The sequence below is a fragment of the Elgaria multicarinata genome, chromosome 5 (genome assembly GCF_023053635.1).
Source record: "Elgaria multicarinata webbii isolate HBS135686 ecotype San Diego chromosome 5, rElgMul1.1.pri, whole genome shotgun sequence".
NCBI classification, from domain to species: Eukaryota; Metazoa; Chordata; class Lepidosauria; order Squamata; family Anguidae; genus Elgaria; species Elgaria multicarinata.
Genome location: NC_086175.1, coordinates 11,454,621 through 11,477,235, shown reverse-complemented (window position 1 = coordinate 11,477,235; position 22,615 = coordinate 11,454,621). Strand labels below are relative to the sequence as shown.

General features: G+C 44.6%; 1 protein-coding gene across 5 annotated transcripts in view; it reads right to left on the bottom strand.

Moving 5' to 3' along the window:
- PCDH17 (protocadherin 17) overlaps positions 1–22,399 on the bottom strand; it is a 166,161-nt gene extending 143,762 nt beyond the window's left edge. For all 5 annotated transcript variants that reach the window (XM_063125982.1, XM_063125984.1, XM_063125983.1 and 2 more), the window contains exon 1: positions 19,808–22,399. In XM_063125982.1, the coding sequence (XP_062982052.1) occupies positions 19,808–22,399 (2,592 nt within the window). The remainder of the gene's footprint in view (positions 1–19,807) is intronic.
- Positions 22,400–22,615: the final 216 nt, after the last annotated feature.

Genomic DNA, 22,615 nt, shown 5'->3' with positions numbered 1-22,615 from the left:
TGCACAAGAGGTTCCTTTGCTTTTCCCAAATTGCATATAGGATTGCAGCCCAAGAAGAGCAAATGGTATCAAGAAGGTATTATGGGCTCAGTTTTCTGAAGCAGAAAATGACACTCCTATTTCATTGAAGGAGGAAGAAGAATGATGGGTAGACTCCCATCCCAGTGAGAGTATGAATGAGTCCATTCATATTGGATTAATTTGAAGGAGATTTGCTGGATGTCCGAAATCGAATGGCCATTGCTAAGTGTACATTTTGAGAAATGTGCATAACGCAAAGTGTAGTTTGACCCCAAGACGTAGTTCAGAGAGCAAATCTTGTCCTACACATGTCCCTCCCATCCTGCTGGGCATCTCCCGCACAATATGCAGGCCTTACCTCCACATACACACCACCTCGCATGATGGGCATTTTTCTGATTAAACCATAACTGAAAGAAACACTCTCCAATTATGCTCTGTAAGTTCACTGCCTTTATTTGGAAGATGTGCTGTGGTGTAAACTCTCATAAATTCTCAGTACTGTAAATTCTCATACCATTGCTTAAAAGCTTTAGTTTTATAGAAAGAGGAAGTTGATTTGTCTCATATTGGAATGATGGTTTCAAGAAACTGTGAATCCCCATGTGTTGATAGGTGTGATATGAATTAAAATGGCATATGTTCTACATAGCGCTAAATTTGAGTCTTTAGCATAGTGGTAGTAAGTATTTAATAAAGTATTTAGCAGGAAAAGACATATTGTATTTTAAGTGATTTTATCCGTTAAGTGATTTTATCCCGAATTGTTGTAATATGTCATTTTTATATTAATGATTTTTTTTTAAAAAAAGAATATTGTTAAAAGCACTTGCCAAGAAAGTGTGCTAGATATGAATATCCTTACTCGCGTCAAACGCAAGCCTGATTTTGTTACTATCTGCAGAACAAGAGCACAACCCGTGGTAGTGTTCTTTCACCGCAACGATTGATTTTAATGGGAGAAATTTCCAAACTATAGGGTGACCTGATGCCAAGGAAGGAAGGAAAGAAGAAAATAATGCAAAAGCTTCTGTACTTTAATAGCCTGCAGAAGGGGGAATTGTGAAAAGTGCGGCTTTATCATGTACTGGTGACAAAAGATGACCTGATGAAATTCCCTCTACTGTAAAACTAGTTAAAATACATTCTGTTTGGTCACCCCACTGGTGAATTTGCCTCAAGAAAGCAGAGCAACTCAAATTTCAGGACAATAATACAAATCAATACAAAAGCACAAGCGTCTATTTAGATTGCATACAATTTTCTCTCTCTCTTTTTCTTTACGCAAAGAGCAGTATGTTGGGACAAAGGGTGGACAAAGCTAAAGGCCATGAGAGCAGGTAGCAATTACAGGAAACAAAAACTGAAATCCTGCAGGATTTCTTGATGTGTAAACTAAGAAATCCATTGTGAAAAATAGCATAGCTTTCTTTCTTTTCTTCCAGGTTTCTAACCCTCATGGTTGCAAAGGAAAATGCTCTAAAATGCATTTGCAGCATTTCCTAAAGGCTCCAGATAGACAGCTTATCAGCACAATAATGTTTTCCTGTGAGAGCAGCCATGGAAAGAACAAGTGCAGTTAAGACTGTGCTTTTCAGTGGCAACTAAGGATTCCACTGGATTGTGCCCAGTGAAAAAAAAATACATTGGGACTCTATATTTTGTGCTAGTTTTCTTTTTTAAAAATAATAATTAATACAGAATTAAAGCGCTTTTAAACAAAAAATGCATAACAATCTGGTGTTACGTTTTACTACTGCTATTAAAAAAATACGTCTTTTTATTTTAATGCTTTTGTAAAGAATAACGCCTGAGTAACATTTTTTCAGGGACTGACTTGCAATCTGAGCATACTTTGCTTTCTCAAATTAGGAGATGCAGGATCAGAGCCAAGATCAAGCAACAGGCAAGCAGGGAGAGAAGAATGGAGCAGATTTCCCACAAGGGCAAACCTTCCTAACCACAAGCAAAACCAGGCTGATCTAAGTACCTATCTTGCACAGAGTGTAACCTGATGCTGTGCGGTGGAAAGCTGGTCGAAGAAAATTCATAGGGTTATGGTGCTAACAGCACCCGGATTTGTACTGTTTATGTAGCTCTCCCAACCTAAGTCTTTCCAGATGTTTGGTACTACAACTCCCATCAGACCCAGCCAGCATGGCCAGTGGTCATGGGTGATGGGAGGTGTAGTTTAAAATATCTGGGTGGACCTAGATTTTATTTATTTATTTATTACATTTCTATACCGCCCAATAGCCGGAGCTCTCTGGGCGGTTCACAGAAATTAAAAACATTCAAAGTATAAAACAACAGTATAAAACCATAATATAAAATGCAATATAAAAGCTCAACCAGATAAAAACAGCAGCAATGCAAAATTACAAATTTAAAACACCAAGTTAAAATTTATTTATAGACTGTTAAAATGCTGGGAGGATAAAAAGGTCTTCACCTGGCGTCTAAAAGCTTATAATGTAGGTGCCAAGCGAACCTCCTTAGGGAGCTCATTCCACAGCCGGGGTGCCACAGCAGAGAAGGCCCTCCTCCTGGTAGCCACCTGCCTCACTTCCTTTGGCAGGGGCTCGTGGAGAAGGACCCCTGAGGATGACCTTAGCATCTGGGCAGGTACATATGGGAGGAGGTGTTCCTTCAGATAGCCTGGCCCCAAGCCGTTCAGGGCTTTAAATGTTAATACCAGCACTTTGAATCGGGCCCGGACCGATTGGAGAAGGCTGATCTAATATGCTCCCATTAATTCTATATAATGCAGATGAAACTGGTGTCAGCTGTCCCTAGGTGCAGAATAGGAGTTTACGTACTCATATGCTATTCACAAATAAATGGTCACCAACACAGCATGCTTTTGTTAATTATCTCTGGATCAGAGCATGGTGTTCAGAAGTAAAGTTAACATCCATTTTTTCAGCACATGGGACAGTTCTTTACCTTTCAAAAACCGATAGTGATGCTGCGGATTAAATGAGGTGGTCTTTCATTTCAAAGGCATCCTTTATTCCTACAAAAGCAGTATTTCCCTTGGTTTTTGGTTTTTAATCTTGTAGCATAAACTATCAGTTCCACAGAGACATCAGCCAAAACTTTTGTAAACCGCCCAGAGAGCTTCAGCTATGGGACGGTATATAAATGTAATAATAATAATAAATAAATAAAAAAAACATGGCAACAATGAAACCTCACTACCGCCCTGCCCCAGCAATTGGCTAAGCTGCTGTGAAGTCTTGAAAGGTTCACAAACATTCTAATTCTTGAGGGGAAATTGCTGAGAATGGAAAAGAACTCAGGTAAAAGCAAGGACAGGAAGACCTGTGGGATAGATAAGACAGCTAAGGACAGAAATGAAGGAAGAGATTTGAAGAAGAGGCAGGCCGGGGAGAATATGTAGGGCCTAGAAACAAGTGAGGATGGGTATCACTGAAGGAAGAAAGGGAGCTTCAGACTTTAGGTCAGGGGTTGATTCCAAGTGTAGACTCGGAAAAGGTTCCTCTACCTTTAGTAACTGCACAGAACTTTTAATTGTACTGAAGTTTTAATTGCTCCAGATGTTGCTTCCCCCCCACTGCAACAGCACTGTGAGCCTAACAGCCCTAAGGGGGCTGCCAGAGCCAAGGGGGGAGACTGAAATGAGCATATTGATTTGAACTTACCATCTAATTTCACTAGCTGCAAGCTTCTTGTGTGCAGTATAATATTCTCCTGAAGTCAGGTTCTGGAACTCTGAGACTCCTCCAGTAAAAGCTGATGAAAAAATCTATTTGGGCCTTCAGCTCATATGCCTCTGAGTCAATCCTCACAACCATTTTCACCCTCATATTGGACTCAGAATAAGGAAGGCGGGCTTTCCAACTCCCTATCGGCAAGGCTTGAGGAGAGGAAAACGAAGGTGCAATCCACACACCGCAAGGCAATGCTATAGGCGAGCAAAACAGACCCTGACTGAATATTTGAAAGAGATAGGGTTCACGTAACAGGCCTGTTCAGGCATATATATCCATGTGCAAACCAATGGAGCAAGGAGCAGGCTGACACTCACTGTTCCACATAAAGCCGATGCACATGCAAGTTGTACACCTGTATGCCACATCTGCTCTTACAGTTTTGTCTGAACCGTTCTAGGACTCTGGGAGCCAAAATGTGACAGCAAGGGAGAGAGAGAGAGAGAAACTTTTGACTCTGGTTCCACCCACCACTAGTTTTGGCTCCATCCACACCAACATGGGCCCCTGACAGAGTTCACTTGAGAGAATGTGGCCCTTGGCAGAATTTTTTTTGTCCATCCCTGCTCTAAACTGTGAGCAGTTTGGAGAGGATATTGCTGAGGAAACAGGATTAATGCTGTTCCTTTACCCTTCCTCTGCAACCCTGAGTACCAATTTACCACAGGAGTTGGTAAAGGGATAGGTCAGGATGGTACATCTCTGAGAGATTTGCTGTAGACCCAAATGTCTAACAATAGCAAAAACTAAGAGTCTCATACCACCACCCAAATTAGATTACTGAAAAAGAGTGCTGGAGGAGATAATCCAGGGATTGATTTTTATGTGAGAAGATTAAGCCGGTGTTCAGAGGCACACTGTTCCTTAATTATTAGCAAATATCTACCTGGCTCCACTTGGTGCACCTCAGGGTTCTCATGACAATAAAAAAGAAACAGATTTTGCAAGTCTGAACTCTGCCCACCCTTACTTTACAAGCATTACCCAGCAGCATGCAGGCCTTGTGGCTCCTGGTTCAAGTCCCAGTTTATCGTATCACACGTTACTACAGTGGTTTGGAAGCCATTTCCCTTTGGTTTTTCCCCCACATTGCTTAATTTGCCACAGACTGTTAAAATCAATCAATAAATCTTTAAGCCATCCCTGAATACAAATTGATTTGCAGATGTGAAAACAGCTGCACAGGAGGTCAAAATGATTTCAGTAGTTTTCCAGATACTGACACAATAAGCATGTGGTAAAAGAGTAGGAAATATGGTGGATCTTCCACAAGCCCAGGTCAACACATGCAAGTTGGAACAGAAGAGAAAAACAATGGTAAATGTGGTGGTGTGCAAATATGCCCCATGTACCAAGTAAAGGAGATAGGAAATGAGATACAGGCAGGCAGAATCCTTTGATGTCACTAAGCATGCCAAATGCTTGTAATAATGTGTTATCACACTAGTTCTCATTACTTCTAATCAGCATGTGGTGAGAGGATGGCAGGCCTCACTGGCAGGCCACAAAATAGTTAAGGGGTTAAGCAGCATGGTTTAGCGTGTTGTCTGAGCCAGGCCACTGGCTCCATCCAACTTCAAAGAGATATGCCTCACACCTTGAGGACCATAACTTCCAGTATTCTGACATTCAGTTTATTCTATTGTCGGCTATTCTGATTAGGGGTGTATAATGCCTAAGGTCACATACTACTAGCACGTCCCCAGGTTCAAATAATGCCTCTGCCATCATCATCATCATCATCAATTATTTATTTCTTACCTGTCTGTCCCTTTGGATCGAGGCGGGGAACAACATTAGAACAAGAATCTATACATCTTAAAAATTCTTGATTTTACGTTGATCTGGATAGGCCTGCCGGAAAAGGCTAGTCTTTAAAGCAGCCTTAAAATCACACAGAGAGTTAATTTTACAACTCTCCTCCGGCAGGCCGTTCCACAATCCAGGGGCGACAGAAGAAAAGGTCCTCTGGGAAACTGATGTCAGCCTAGTTTTAGCTGACTGAAGTAAGTTCACCCCAGAGGACCTGAGTGTGCGGGGCAGACTATATGGGAGAAGGCGATCCCGCAGGTAACCTGGACCCAAACCATTTAGGGCTTTAAAGGTAACGATCAACACTTCGTACTTTGCTCGGAAACTAATTAGCAGCCAGTGGAGTGATTTTAATGTTGGGGTAATATGCTCACCCCTAGATGTACTGGTGTCCAACCTGGCTGCCATATTTTGAACTGGTTGAAGCCATGCCTCAGCTCTCCCCACTACCCCTACTTAAACCCTACCTTGCAGGGTTGTTGTAAGGATTACAACAGAATAATATACCTACAGTGCTTTTGAACATCCTAAACTGCATTCAGCTGTAGCATTTATTATTATTGGTTTTATTGGCAGACCCAAATAGAATGAAGTGGGCAGAATGGATGCTTGCTGTTGCATTAGCAACTGTTTAAAAATAGGACCCACAGCCAGACTCACAGATTTGGATTTCCACTCAGCTGATCATTGGATAGTGCTGCAATATTAAGAACAGCAGGAACTGAGCCTAATATACTAGGGGTGTGCATGGACCCCCCCGCTCCACCCCACGGGCCGATCCAAAAATTTTGGATCGGCCCGCTCCGCTCCGCCCATACTCCGCTCCTCTTTGCCGCGGAGCTCCGGCTCTGAATTGGAGCTCCGCAGTGGAGGGGAGTGGCGCCAGGTAAGGCTGGGAGAGGAGGGGGGGTTACTGGGCCCTGCCGCTGTCGCCGCCTGAGCGGCGACGGCAGCAGAGCCCGATAAGGGACCAAGGGGGAGGCGGGCCTTAACTGCCTCCGTTCGCGGTCTGTCGGCTTCTTCAATTGAGCCTGTGGTTCAACCAGGAAGTCTGGGCTACAAGTGCGGCCCAGACTTCCTGGTTGAACCGCGGGCTCAATTGAAGAAGCCGACGGACTGCGGACGGAGGCAAGTAAGGGAGAGGAGGGCGGGGGGGGGTTACCAGGCCCTGCCGCCGTCGCCGCCCGTGCGGCGATGGTGGCAGAGCCCAGTAAGGGACCAAGGGGGAGGGGGGCCTTACCTGCCTCCGTCCGCGGTCCGTCGGCTTCTTCAATTGAGCCCGTGGTTCAACCAGGAAGTCTGGGCCACAAGTGCAGCCTAGACTTGCTGGTTGAACCACGGGCTCAATTGAAGAAGCCGACGGACCACGGACGGAGGCAGGTAAGGGAGAGGAGGGGGGGTTTACCGGGCCCTGCCGCTGTCGATGCATGGGTGACAGCGACAGCGGCAGGGCCCAGTAAACCCCACTTACCTTTCCGGCGGACCTCCGGATCGAGGCGAAGGATCCGCCTTCACCTCGATCCTCTTCACCACGCTCCGCCAGCCCCCCAATCCTCGCCTCCGCCTTAAGGGGAGGCGAAGCACCCCGCTCCGCTTCTAATTCGCTGGTCCGATTAGAAGCGGAGCACATCCCTATAATATACCTATGCAGAAATAAGGCTTCTGCCAAAGATTTACACTAGCCCAGTAATTTTTTTTTAACAGCGGACAACAAAGTGCTTCTGAAACTCCCAACAGTTTCGAAAACAGTTTCTAGGGCAGCATACATGGTGGGTGCTGAGGGAGCAGTCTAAAGCTTCCATTGGCTCACAGAAATAGTTTTGCAATCCTTTGGATCCTGGCTAATGGAAACCATGAACGTTTTGTCAAGGCATTCCACAGAATTAAGAAATATAGCACGTTGTATTTTCAATCGCAGTCACGGGTTAGTTTTTTACAAACAGGAAAAGCAAACTCCATCATGAGGGAAAATGCACAAGTTAAAACCAATCAAGCAGTTCAGCTGAACATTGGTACCAGCTGCTGAGGGATGTTACAGCATCTCCTTTTCCTGACTGATTTGAAAGTTGTAAATAGGTGAAGAACTGCATTTAGAGCAGGCCTGCACAACTTGTGGCCCTCCAAGCAAAACAGCCCACAAGGGTGGGATAAACTGCTTGCGCGGAACTGCAGAAAGGAGAAGAGAGTTGGCTTGGTGGTTCACAAGCAGTGCAGGCCTGATTTAGGCCAAAGCTGCATATTATGTTAAATAGAAGACTGCATTTAACACATGTTTTGTTTTGTGCCTTTTAAACAGCAACAGCAGTGGCAGACCCAATAAGCACTGCAGGGATGGGGTTTAATCTCCCCCAGCACCTCAGCCATGACAAAAATCACCCCCTGGAAGGTGATATTTGCATAACAGCAGCTCCTAGGAAGTGGTTTTTATAGGGCCTGCAGCACCTCTTTCCTGATCCTGATCCTGATCGGATCATCCCACCATGGCTGCTGTTTAAAACAACAACCCAAAACCAGATATATTATTGCAATCACACATTAATGGAACTTGTAGTATCCTGATATTGCAAGGGTGTGTGTGTGTGTTTGTAACACTGTTAATGTATCCTTACCATTTGAGAAGTCTCAGCTGCACTTTCTGAGTAGCACTGTGGAAAAGAGGCTATGAGATTTGATTGTAAACAAGGAACTCTGTAATTCAAATCTTGCTCCTCTCTGACATAAACCCACTGAATAGCCTACAGCAAGCCTGGCCTGTTTCAGACAATCACATAAACCACAGTCTAGGTGAGTAGGAATGAGCTGTGATGAGACTTAAGCTCACGTGTTCCCTGTTTCCACTCCTCCTCCTTCACACGGTCAAGAAGGAGACTGATAGATTCCACTTTCACTTGAAAAACAAACTACAGATCCACATTACATCCAAGCTCACAGAGCTATGATGAGTTCTAACCAAGTTCGTTTAAACAAACAAGGATCAAGCCAAGATCTCAGATCCTGATTTCTCAACTAACTTTGATTAGAATAAACTGCATTTCCCCAGTGCATCACATAACATATGCATAGACATAATGCATAACAGTTCTAAAGTGAATGTGGAAGCTTTCACTTGTCTCTGCACAATTTGCTCCTCAGACGTTTATCTGGAGCAGACCACTGTCTTTTAGCATAACCACAATTACACTTTGTAAAATGTCAACATAGCACTGTTGCCCCCTTTACAATACTGCAATAGGGATTTGAGATAGTGTAAGTGAAATTCCTTGAAATGCAATACCTATGGTATTATTATATGCAGTGGAAAATAAGCAATATACTACCCAGATGTATTTGATGGAATTCTATTTACAAATATCTAAAAGGTCATTTTGAAATGCTTTTTACATAACCATACAATTTGTGAGAAGGTCTGGCTACTCTGGTGAGATTTTCTTATTATGACATTTAGTGTCTCCAACATTTTCATTCGGTCCCAGACAGCCTGCGATCTTCACATTAATCTTGACGCAACTGCCCTATTGTCTCTGGTAGGACTATTTCACAATAAGACTACAATCCTCATAGGCATGCCTGTTAAGGTGTAAGGCACATTGAAATTTGTGGGACTTACTTCTGAGTAAATATGTGTCCTGAGGGCTGCCACCTCATTTCTTTTCTTTTTTCAACCCCCCCCCCCCCCCAAAAAAAAAACCCTGAGGATGAAAAGCTTGGACATCCAGTCGGTCAGTGAGTGTCATTAACACCCACTAACTAACAGGAAGTTGCCACATGGACGATGAATATACACAAAATTAAGAAGGACCTGGCTCTTTTGATGCTGGGTTTTTAAATGTTCAATGCAAACAAAACATCTTAAAATATTTCCCCACTTTTCCTGTTGCTGTGTCCTCAAAATAGACATACTGAAGTTTCTGAAAGCAAGAAGTGGAACAATAGCACATAGTCGAACAGCATGAACACAGCTTATGGGGTTTTTCTCCCCCCCTGAAGTCTCTTCTCTTCTCAGAAGCTACTAGGGACACCTGGTGATGAGGTTGCATTGGGATTTGACAGTAATCTGTCCGCACATCGTAAACATCAGGTGCCTGGAAGTATTGCGAACGATCTGTACTTTATCTTAAAATGTTACAGGACTGCCTACCACAGCAAACCATGGCGATTCTCAGCTTGAGTGTTTCTTGCAAAATGGGCTTTTTTGTTGCCGCTGTTCAATAAAAAGCTGTAGCCACGGTTCTCTTATTCTGTCTCTATTCCTGCTATATTTACAAATCTCTTCACACCACATCACAAGTGCAATTGTAAATATTCTCTATGATCATCAACACGACTTGCATATGTAGATAGTTTTCAATGCCGTTGTCATGTCACTTTAAAGAACCTATATCTGCTGCTTTCCCTTTATCCATCAACTCTTTCATCTCTTTCCGAAACGTGGAGTTAAAGAAAGTGTGGCTTGTTTGCCAGAAGTTTTTTTAAAACAACAACAACAACCCAACAAGCCTGTTCCCTGTTAGCATGAAATTACTGCAGTTATCTACACATTTTCTTTTTTTCTTTGGATTTTACATACAAATGTGCTTGCATTTGAAAGGAAACATAATTAATCCTTGCCTTACTTAAGGTCTGTGTAAGAACTGTCTTGCTGAATCAGATTAAGGTCCATGTAAACCAGCATTCCATTTCCAAAACAAGCTTCTGAGAGCAGGAAGAGCACTGCTTTCCTTTTTTTTGGCCCAGTTATCTAGGGTGACCCTATGAAAAGGGGGACAGGGCTCCTGTATCTTTAACAGTTGCATTGAAAAGGGAATTTCAGCAGGTGTCATTTGTATATATGGAGAACCTGGTGAAATTTCCTCTTCATCACACCAGTTAAAGCTGCAGGTGCCCTGCCCTCTTTTAAATCTGGTCACTCTACTATAGCTCCTGCTGTGATGAAGAGGGAATTTCACCAGGTTCTCCACATATACAGATGACACCTGCTGAAATTCCCTTTTCAATACAACTGTTAAAGGTACAGGAGCCCTTTCCTCCTTTTCATACGGTCACCCTAACTGATATCATATTTGCAAAAGTAATATTTGAGATTGAACAAGGAAATAGAAAGAACAAGGAAATGGAAAAACCAACTAGGTGGCATAAACCACTTTTAAACCAACTGCATGGTATTCCTGAAAAGCAACTGGAGTATGCAGGGCCTTCACAAAGTGAGCTGAGCCAAATATACTCCTCCAGGCCTGTATGTCTGCCCCCAACCTGCCAAGGGCTTGATAAAACTCCTGGTTTTGCTTCCTGTCTGGTACTGCGAAAGGGTATGTGTTTGCAAGGGTGATATAAACAGGCATACCAAGTTATGAGGACATGAGGTTACTCTCCTGAGTAAATATAAACAACTGCTATAACCCTACATTAGGCCTTCAAAGATTGTGATCCACTACGCCAAATTTAATTCACCAGGTGCTACCTACGGTCTGCCAGGCACATGACAACCATCCCCTCCCTGTTTTTTGCAGTCCCTTGGTCACAGCAAATGCTGGAGGTTTAGCACAACTTGTGCAGGCATGCTCAGGAATCACGGCAGGGATGTCACTTTTCCTATTGGCCTTGCCCTTGTGCCTTTACATCTTCTCACATACAGGTAAAGCTTTTGCCGTTCCTTAATTTCCAATCGAAAACTTGCTTAATTCTCCAGACTGAGTGCCTGGCAAAGACACAGGAGAAGGGCTAGGAAAACGTTGATAGCCCTGATTCAATATTGCTCTTGCTCCATCATTATGTTGGGTCTTGTAAGACACATGAACGAGATAAACATTTGATCCATAGGTTAATACATAACGCAGTGAATTAAAAATGCTCATTTCTAAACCTACAGAGTCTCATTAACTTCAAATACATTGGTTTTAATGCAAGAACTTTGGTTTATACTTTTACACACAGACAGGCTATGTTTGGACATAATATTAAAGTATAGTTTAGAGTTATGCTAAGAACAAGCCTCAGGCTCATGAACTTTCCTCCTCTTCTGCCCCAGCACAGCTGTGTGGAGGATAATCAGAAGCTTTTGCTTCACTTTTCAGCTAACCACAAATTGTTGTTATGACCAAACCCAGACAAACTGAAGTTAGATTTAATCATGGTTTGGGAAACAAGTTAAATTCAAACCATTATTTATGATTCTGGTTTATGCCCCCTAAGCCATAATTAAGATTAACATAACAAACCATGGCTTGTTGAAAACACTGTTCAAAACAGACCATTTTACAGCCACACCAGAAGAGGAGAGAGACGTGCCTGAGGCTTTTGCATGTCATGCTATACTTTAGCATTATATCCAGACTCAGAGAGAGAACACGGACAGAGCTTGTTGCATAGGATAAAGAACAAAGCACTATTCTTATGGATGGAAATTACTAGAGCTACAATCTTATACAACCTCATGGGAGTTAAGTCCCACTGAAATTAGTGGAACTTACTTCTGAGTAAACATGCATACAATTAGGCTATCCATCTACTGTTTATGCCAGACACCTGTTACAGGCTATAAAATTAGGTTCTGTGCTAATGACGTAAGTATGCTAGGAGTATATTGAAGTTCTATGCAACAGCCATCCTACAGACATTACTTTTCAGCCTACAGTACATAAGTACAACTCAACCGGTTCTGGATGGGGTTGCACTCCCCCTGAAGGAGCAGGTTCATAGCTTGGGGTTCTCTTAGAACCATCTCTGTCACTTGGGGCCCAGGTGGCCTCAGTGGCACAGAATGCCTTCTACCAACTTCAGTTGGTGGCCCAGCTATGCCCTTAACTGGACAGGGATAACCTGGCTTCAGTTGTCTATGCTCTGGTAACCTCCAAGTTAGATTACTGCAATGCACTCTATGTGGGGCTGCCTTTGAAGTTGGTTCAGAAGCTGCAGCTTGTGCAAAATGCAGCAGCCAGATTGGTAACAGGGACCCGGAGGTTCAAACATATAAGACCGACTCTGGCCAGCTTGCGTTGGCTGCCTATACATTTCCGAGCCCGATTCAAGGTGCTGGTTTTAACCTATAAAGCCTTTTAACTTATAAAGCCTTTCGTAAACAGCCCAGAGAACTTTGTAAACCACCCAAGGAGTTTTTGTAAACCGCCCAGAGAGCTTCGGCTATGGGGCGGAAGATAAATGTAATAAATAAATTAATAAATTACATGTCTTGGGACCACAATACCTGACAGAACACCTCTTCTGACATGAACCTACCCATACACTACGTTCAGCGTCTAAGGTCCTCCTCCGGGTGCCCTCTCCAAGGGAAGCTCGGAGGATGGCAACAAGGGAGAGGGCCTTTTCTGTGGTGGCCCCCCAATTATGGAATGATCTCCCTGATGAGGCCTGCCTGGCACCAACATTATTATCTTTTTGGCGCCTGGTTAAGACTTTCCTTTTCTCCCACATATAACAGCATATGTTGAGTTTTAACTGACTCCAAAATGAGTTTTGGCCTGGCTGAGTGTTTAAAAATTGTTTTAAATGTTAGCTGTTTTTACGTTTTTGTTTTTAAATTTTATATATTGATTTTTAATGTTCGGTCTTTTTAATCTAATCTTTTTAACCTTTGTAAACCACCCAGAGAGCTTTGGCTACGGGGTGGCATATAAACATCAACATCATCATCATCATCACAACAACAACAACTCCTCTATCTCAACAGCTTCCTCAGCCCAGAGTAACTGCATATTCATAACTTATTACACACCTAAAGTAAGGGTGAGCTGAAGCTCTACATTCCCACTCCCCCATACCTGCCTCCCTCCCTCACCTGAATGTGTGAAATGTCTACCATGGATCATTTCCTTGTAGCTCATCAGAAAATTACCTAACCAGAGGAAGGCACACAAGCTAATAAGTCTATGACATGTTTGCTAGCATTAACATTTCTGTGGGAGTTCATCCTAAAAGTGAAGGGAATAGATCAGAACTCCCCCCTCCTGCACTTTCTATGCTGTGCAGTCATTTCAATTTTATTACTTTAAATACATTAAGGGCACAACCCTACGCATGTTTGGAAAAGGGGAAAAAAAGTCTTATGACTCTCAGCACTTGCCAGCCAGCCTTGCTGGCTGGGGAATACTGAGAGTTGTAAGACCTTTTTCCCCTCTAAAAATGTAATTTCCCCTCTAAAAATGTTATACTGCATTTTGTAATTGTGCTTTTAACATGTTGGTTGTTTTATTATGGTTTTAATTTTTGTGAACCGCCCAGAGAGCTTTGGCTATTGGGCGGTATAAAAATGTAATAAATAAATCAATAAATATGGGATTGCACCCCAAATTTTCTAGAAGTGCTACAAAAATGCCCTGTATTCTACAATTTTTTTTACAAAAATGCGGACACAAATCATTAGACCGTTTTTCTGGTTGATCTCTGCTGATGAGTGAAAAAAAACATTTTTGTTCTTGTTAAGGCTATAAAGCAAGGGGATTTAAGAGGATTCAGTTATACAGGTATGGGAGGGTCACTCTTTAAACCACATAAAAATTACATTTGATTTCAAGTGCTCGAACATTTTGATTGCTTTTCAGTGGTGTGGTGCATAGTGCAACTTGACTCTACAATATCGACACCAGCTGCACTGATAATCCTTCAGATATTCTAATTATTTCTCTGTGCAAAGAGGGTTTTCTTTTCCCCATCATGTAACATCCAAGAGTGCTAATACAGCACACTTGGATGCTATATGGCATGGTGGGGAAAATACCTCTCAGAACACAGATATCCAGCATATCAACTTGCTTTCTGGTGCAGGAAGGGTTCACCACCCGACACACACAGAAGACCTTTCAAATATGAGGTCCCCCTACCTGCAGTCTGAAGTGATATAGTCCAAGAAAAGCTGTACCACATGATTCTACTGCAGGTGTAGATTGGTTCTTACACCTGATCATGCAGCCTCTTGCTTTAAGAAAAAAAAAAGAACAAAAACCTGGAGTTTCAGAAAAAGAACTCAAAAATAGTGAGCGTATTATTTTTATTGCATCAAACGACATATTGAGGCATACTGCCCTGCTGAAAGGGTGTGGTCAAGACAGTACCCATTTCTAATGGTTTTTATTTGACTGAACTTCATGCAACTACCTCTGACTACTTTAACTGGGGTTGCCAGCAGCATTTAACCAGCAGTGCTTCTGTGCCTTTAGCAAGCTGCATGGCAGGGAAAAATTCAACAGGTGAAGATTTCCCCATCACAGCTTTTCCATGCCAAAAAAAGGAGAAAAGGTGTATTTCTGCCCATCCAGTGCTGTAAAAAAGATGCCAATCTTCACTGGAGGTAAAGCCATCTGTCACAGATGTTATAGTTGTAAGATTCCTGTACTGTACTAGGGTGACCATATGAAAAGGAGGACAGGGCTCCTATATCTTTTACATTTGTAGAGAAAAGGGATTTTCAGCAAGTGTCCTTTGTATGCATACAACACCTGGTGAAATTCCCTCTTCATCACAATAGTTAAAGCTGCAGGTGCCCTCCTCTCATTTGTATCTGGTCAAGAGGGCAGGACTCCTGCAGCTTTAACTGTTATGATGAAGACAAAATTTCACCAGGTGCTACATGCATTCAAATGACACTTGCTGAGCTTCCCTTTTCTATACAACTGTAAAAGATACAGGAGCCCTGTCCTCCTTTTCATATGGTCACCCTACCTGTACTGAGCTGGGTATCAGACTAGAGGTTCTCCAAAGTCCCCTTCAACTCTAAAGATCTATGGTTCTAACCTTAACTTCAGGTCTCATATTTTCATTTCTAGCTGGGTGGATTGGAAGTAGGTATTCAACTTGCCCACAGTGAATTTCATAGCCATGTACCCTTCCGCAAATAGCCATCGAGCCACTTGATCAGAACATCCTAATTTTTTTCTAAAATATGTAATGCTAGCCACTATTACCTATGACTTCTGTGATCTCACTTTTCCAAAGTGGAAAGAGAGAGCATTTAGTCATTGACCGAGTTCTCTCTTGCTCCATAACCACTTGTGTCATACTATGTTACATATTTTGCACACCCAGTAGATGTTATCATATATTAGTTACTTTCTGTCCTTGGTTACCAATTTAAGAAATTTAACAGAAACCACAGAACACCTTTTAAGGGAGGCAATTCCTCTTTCGGTTTTATATAAATTTCAGGACAAAGAATATTTGATATTACACAGCATACACTGTTTTAAAGAAGAAAAGAAATCATGTTTACCAGCTGGTATTTTACACTATATTAAAATCTTTAATGATTCAGTACCATCAATACATCTTTTATTTGCTCTAGATAGATATTACATTGTTTTAGCAAAATATAATTCTCTGTATTTAAGTAACTATTACAATGAATAAAAAAGGATTTGGGATAGGGGTGGTTTTTGGAGTGTGATTTGATATTCTGACTTCTCCATTTTACATTTTTAAAAAAGACATGACTTAAACAAGTGTCACTGTAAAAAAAATCCATTTTAAATTCATGAATTATAAATCAAATTACCTTCAGTTCTGCCCTAACCTAATATTCTTTCTCCAAGTGTCACTTTTTGTTAAAATCAATTTCAGATTTTGAGTATTGCTCAGCTCACCTAATTGACAGCAACACACACACATGATAAGCATAAAATGAAATTGTTTCTGTAGCACAACTCAATAGTGGGTTGAAGAATAGTTCACAGCGACCTTGTATGGGGGTATAGAGTTATTAAAAGACGTAACGCTGCTGGATAAGTCATGCCAATTTGGGACCTAAGGCTTGCCAGATAGTTTCCACATCTGAAACGTATTTCAGTCTTTTTGTTTAGCTGGACAATGGAAGATTAGGAAAACACCCATCTTAATGGCAGACATGATGAGTGTGGATAGAAGGCCAAATATATTTTAGGGATATGGAGGTGCTAAGGTTTGGAAACCCATGAGATCTCTTTTGGTGGAGGCAAAGATACTGGGGAGGTTTGCCCTCACTGAATCCCTGTTCCAAAGTGCCTCGTAGAATGAACAGCAACCATTCACCTATATAAGGCAAAGGAAAGGGGACATCAGCCATTCAGTGACTCCCTTTGAGGGGTCGCGAAACCTGCTCCAATCTGCACAGCCACATTTAGGCCCCTGTTTCTTGGTCACACTAGAGAGTGAGAGAATGTTGTTTAGAGTGCAACAGAACATTGAGAAATGGGTTTTTGCTACCCACTCCCATATACATTTACTAAGAAATAAATCTCCCTCTTGTCAATGGTGTTTATAGGACAGCACAGGACTGTAGTGACAGATAGAAAGTGAATAGCAACTTTGGTGCAGGTAGCACAGTGCAGAATGAAAATCTCAAAGCCATTAAAAATTTCCTTTAGGTGCATCAAGAACAAGAGACCAACTTTCCCCCATTACGCTTGGAACATAAAATGAGTCTGTGTCACTTTTGATACACTCAGATCATTCCCCTGTGACTCGATACAGCATATTAGAAGCAGCACAGGACAAAACATACGACATTGCCAATGTATTTAACAGCCATTATCCAGCGCTTTGTATTGGATTGTATTTTGAGATGGACATTATCCCATAAACTACTACTGTTTATAAAGAAAAACAAATCAATGTAGTTCAAGTTCTGTAAAACAGCAATGCAAACCTAATGCTATGGATCTGATCTACATAGTATGCCAAATTAGGTGGCAGAATTCTGAATTGTACCCAGGACCGGCCCTACCATTAGGCCAACTAGGCAGCCGCCCAGGGCAAAGACCTCAGAGGGGCTCAGTACTGACCTTTAAGAGTCACAGTTTTATACAAATTAGCTCTTTTTTTAAAAAAAAACATAATAAAAGGAAAATATAATAGTTCAGAAACTCTTCTTGAACAGGTGAATCAAAGTTGGCAATTTGGGGGGGGGGAGGTACAAGTAGCTCACCTTGCCTAGGGCACAAAATAGTCTGGCACCGGCCATGATTGACCCACTTCAAATATCAGGTGGGGGTGGGCCATTTTATATATATATTAATGCTCCTGCACCTCAAAAAAAAAAGCGCTGTACGTTAAACCTTTTCCTCTGATGTACACACCAGTTTAGCAATATACAGAAGGTTTGTTTTAAATGTAGAGGAGCCTTAAGAATACAAACTCCTGCCAGCGATTTGAAGTAGTACAGTCTAGAATGTAGACTTCATTCTGCATGAAGTATATAACTTGGTTCTCAATAGCCTAAGAAACACTCCAATTAAGCCCACTAGTTTCAGTTAAACTAATTCAATGTAAGCCCTGTGCTCTGTTTTTTGTCTCACCTGTCTGGTGAGCTACAATCTGGAGTCCATTTACTCTAGAGCAGCCCTATAAAAATCAGAGGCTCTGCTTTGAACCACCCAGGCCCTAGGCAGTAACCTCAGCTTTATTCCAAGCCAAGGATCCCCCCTCTTACGAAAATAATTAATTTCCAACCTACAACTTTTTTTACTTTTGTTTAGAAGTAAAGAGGCCTGGTAAAACGGAAGACTTAATCCTGCCAAAGTTCAGCATGTTTAAAATCCATTCAATTCAATGGGAAAGTTAGGTACATGCTTAGATTTCTACTGCTATAATGTACAGGATTTAGAAGTGCTTGATTTGGGCTAGATCAGATCATGATTGTTCTACAGTAGGGTGACCATATGAAAAGGAGGACAGGGCTCCTGTATCTTTAACAGTTGTACTGAAAAGGACATTTCAGCAGGTGTCATTTGTATATATGGAGAACCTGGTGAAATCACACCAGTTAAAGCTGCAGGTGCCCTGCCCTCTTTTAAATCTGGTCACTCTAGTATAGCTCCTTCAGCTTTAACTGTTGTGATGAAGAGGGAATTTCACCAGGTTCTCCATATATACAAATGACACCTGCTGAAATTCCCTTTTCAATACAACTCTTAAAGATACAGGGGCCCTGTCCTCCTTTTCATATGGTTACCCTGTTCTACAGACTTCAAACATCAGTTGCAAGTAAAGGCACAATGTGGCCCACATGTATTTTAGCATGTGTTTTTGTTGTTGTTTTTGCTGTTGTTGTTTTGAAAACACACCTTAAGCCATTTAAGGGCTATACACATCCATATGGCTCTCCAGACTCTTCTGCACTTGAACTCTGTAACACTGGCAGCTGAATGGCTGAATGGACTCCATGGGGAAGCATGGTGTTTGAGATAATGTGAGGTGATACTAAAATTGTTTCCGCGGTGTTCAGTCTACGATGGCCCATTCATACATGCAAGTCACCACTTGATTTGCTGTTATCAAATGAGGAACATGCATGCAGGCATAAATCAAAAGATCAAAAAGTTGATGCAGGCTAACTAAAAATATGGCCTTGCTAACTGACAACACAATGTATGCACTCTTATTTTTATTTGGTTTTCATTTATTTACTGAATTCCCTAAAAGTGATTAAAACATACTGTGTTCAATCCAGTCTATATTAAGAATACTGAAACCCCACCAGCTTCAGTGAACGGATTAGGCACTTGCTTATATCTTTGAAGTGTTTAACTTTGGTTGGATTGTGGCCACACTATAATCTTGCAAATCGAACTGCGGCTTTAAAGAAAAGAAAAAACTTAGTTTTGTTATCTGTTCTGAAAGGAACAGTGGAGTCCCAAGAGATAGTACTAGGTGTCAAAAATAAGCATTTATATGTGTATATCTATGTATATATTTTAATAGGGCATTCTAAACATTAGAAACATACATTTTGCAAATAAGAATTTGTTTTGACAAACACAGATGGAGAGCGACACACACTGCACCTGCAAATGTCCTCAGATTAAATCATTAAAGACCCATATATTATTTTATTAAGGTGAACAGTACCTCCCACCTCCACTTAGGAGCAAGGGATGGGACGTCTTTGAACCTGCCCTTGCTTCCCTCAAGGGACATTACAGTGAAACCTGTAGAAGAAAACACCCTTACTGATCAATTTCCAATCCTGAAAGACCAGGCAAACATTGGTTTTACGCATTGTAAAATCTGCACCAGTTTCACAGTACTGCAATGCTTTGATGCTATTTAATTTATGTTCTTGAACTGATCTAACTCCTAATTCACCCTGTTACCAATGAACCAATACAAGGATCAGGCCCAAATGGGGTAGCTTTAGAGCCCTCTGCCAACTCATCTTTGTGGATGCCTCGAGGGATACCTCTCAGCAGGTTTCACTGCAGACACTCAAATGTAACTTAGCAGTGAGGGAGTTCCAGGTATTTCTAAAAGTCTCCTACCTGTATTATGGACATCCGGCTCGGTGGAGCCTCACTGACGTTAGTCCCTTGCCCTGTGAAGCTGGTGTGGCAACCCACATGTCCCTGCGGCACAGTCAGGTTGTTGGAGGCAGGTTTCAGGTACATCACCTCGGACCTGGGTGAGCTAAGGGGCAAGCGTGTCTGGTAGTCAAAATACATGGGCGATGTGGCCAAGGAAGGGCTGCTCACCACGTTCATGACGTTGAGGGGTCCCCGGCTGTCCTCCCCTTCGCTGGGCACGAGCATGATGTCGTTCTTGCTGATCTTCTTCTTCTTGCCCTTGCCCCCTCCGCTGCCTCCGCCCCCACCTCCTCCACCGCCCCCTCCGCCCAGCTGGGGGTGGCTGTACTCGGCAATACGGCAGTTGTAGGTGCGGATCTCCTTGTTCTCCCGCTTGCACTTCACGGCAATGGTGATCATGGCAGCCAGGAGGATGATGGATACGGTGCTCAGGGTGACAATCAGGGGGAGCGACAAGTCCCAATGTGGCCGCCGGTGCTGCTCGCCATTCACCTGGGGCTCCCCAGCTTCAGGCAGAGGCCCAGCCAAGGCCCGGACAATGAGCTTGGCTACAGCCGACAGACTGGGCTTCCCGTGATCACTGACCTTAACCACGAGTTCGGCCACAGGGCTCAGCTCTTCCCAATAAGGGTGCAGCGTGCGAATCTCCCCACTTGCAGGGTCCATCTCAAACAGGTGCTCCTCATTGCCTTCCACAATCTCATAGGTGAGGCGCCCACTTTCCCCAAAGTCACTATCCAGGGCACGGACCGTGCCCACAGGGTACCCCACGCCAGCATTACGGGGGACCTGGAGCTCAGCAGTGTCATTGATCAGGGCTGGCAAGACTATAAGGGGGGCATTGTCATTGACGTCGAGGACAGTGACACGGACGGTGGCGTTGCTCTCGCGGTGGGGGGACCCAGAGTCTTTGGCCAGCACGTGGAACTCAAAATGTTTGGTCTGCTCATAGTTGAAGCTGCGCAAGGCATAGATGGCACCATTGGTGGGGTTGACGGAGACATAGGTGTAGATGGAGACATCGCCCACGTGCCCGGGCAGAATGGAATAGGACACAGTGCCGTTTTGGCCCAGGTCTGGGTCCTTGGCCAACACGGAGCCCAGGTACTCACCCGGGATGTTGTTCTCCGGCACCTGCAGCACATAGAGGCTCTTGCTGAAGCGGGGTGGGTTGTCATTCTCGTCAAGGATCCTGACTGTGAAAGATTTGGTAGAGTTGCGCGAGGGGGTGCCCCCATCTCTAGCCAGGATGGTGACATTGTACTCGTCCTGCACCTCCCTATCCAAGGGCCGGTCTGTCACCACAGTGTACAAGTTGTCATAGTTCTCCTCTAATGTGAAGGGCACTGCTCCGTCGCCCCCCACGCCATCCCCTTGCACCCGGCACTGCAGCTGCCCATTTTTGCCCGAGTCACGGTCAGTTACTCTCACCAGGGCAATGACGGTGCCCGGCGGCGCCGCCTCGCTCAGAGCGCCCTGGCGCACAGAGACAAAGCCAATGGTGGGCGCATTGTCGTTCTGATCGACCAGGCGCACGGTGACCTTGCAGTGGGCGGGGATGGGGTTGGGCCCCAGGTCGCGGGCCTGCACGTCGATTTCGACGAGCCCCCCCTCCTCGTAGTCCAGGTTCCCCTTGACTCGGATCAGGCCCGTCTGGGGGTCGATGCTGAAGAGCTCGCGCACCCGCTCCGGGGTGTAGCCGCTGAAGGCATAGAGCACCTCGCCGTTGGTGCCCTCGTCGGCGTCGGTGGCGTTGAGGTCGATAACCGCGGTGCCCAGCGGGGCGTTCTCGGGCAGCTCCACCACGTACGACGCGGCCTCGAAGACGGGGCTGTTGTCGTTGGAGTCGATGAGGCGCACGTTGAGCTGCACGGTGCCCGAGCGGGGCGGGTCGCCGCCGTCGAGCGCCGTCAGCACCAGCGTGTGGTGGCTCTGCTCCTCGCGGTCCAGCGGCTTCTGCACCACCAGCTCGGGGAACTTGGTGCCGTCGCCGCGGGCTTTGACGTCGAGCGCGAAGAGGCCGTAGTCGTCGCGGGTGAGCAGGTAGGTGCGCAGCCCGTGCTCGCCGGCGTCCGGGTCGTGCGCGCTGGCCAGCGGGAAGCGGGTGCCTGGCGCGGCGTTCTCGGAGATGTCCAGGTCCACCTGGTCGGACGGGAAGGCGGGCGCGTTGTCGTTCAGGTCCTGGATCTCCACCTTGATCATGCAGATCTCCTGGTCGTTGGCGAAGACCTCGAGGGACAGCTGGCACTTGGCGCTCCGGCGGCACAGCGCCTCGCGGTCCAGGCGCTGCTTGGTGTACAGCAAGCCGCTCTCGCCGTCCACGTCCAGCAGGTGCGGCGCCGAGTTCTCCAGCACGCGGAAGGTGGACTTGGCGCCGCCGCCGCCGCGGGGCCGCTCCACCGACGGCAGCCCGGACTGCAGCCGGGCATCGCGGCCGATGTTGCCGATCACCGTGCCGGCGCCCTGCTCCTCGGGCACCGAGTAGTTCAGGTTCTTCAGCGTCAGGGCGGGAGCCCAGCAGAGGAAGAAGCACCAGGCGGTCAGGTACATCCCCATGGACGGCGCGGGCGCCCAGCCAACGCGGCCGCCTGCCCGCGAGCCGGGCTGCCTTCCCCGCCTCCGCGGCTCCCGGCCCGCCGTGCCCCCCGGGCTCCCGGCGCCCTCCCTCCGGCTGCCCCTCCGGCTCCGCCGACTCTTGTCAAGTTCCGGAACCTGTTGCGCGAAAAGATCCGCAAAGCGCCGGCGCCACCATGGATGGAGTTGGCG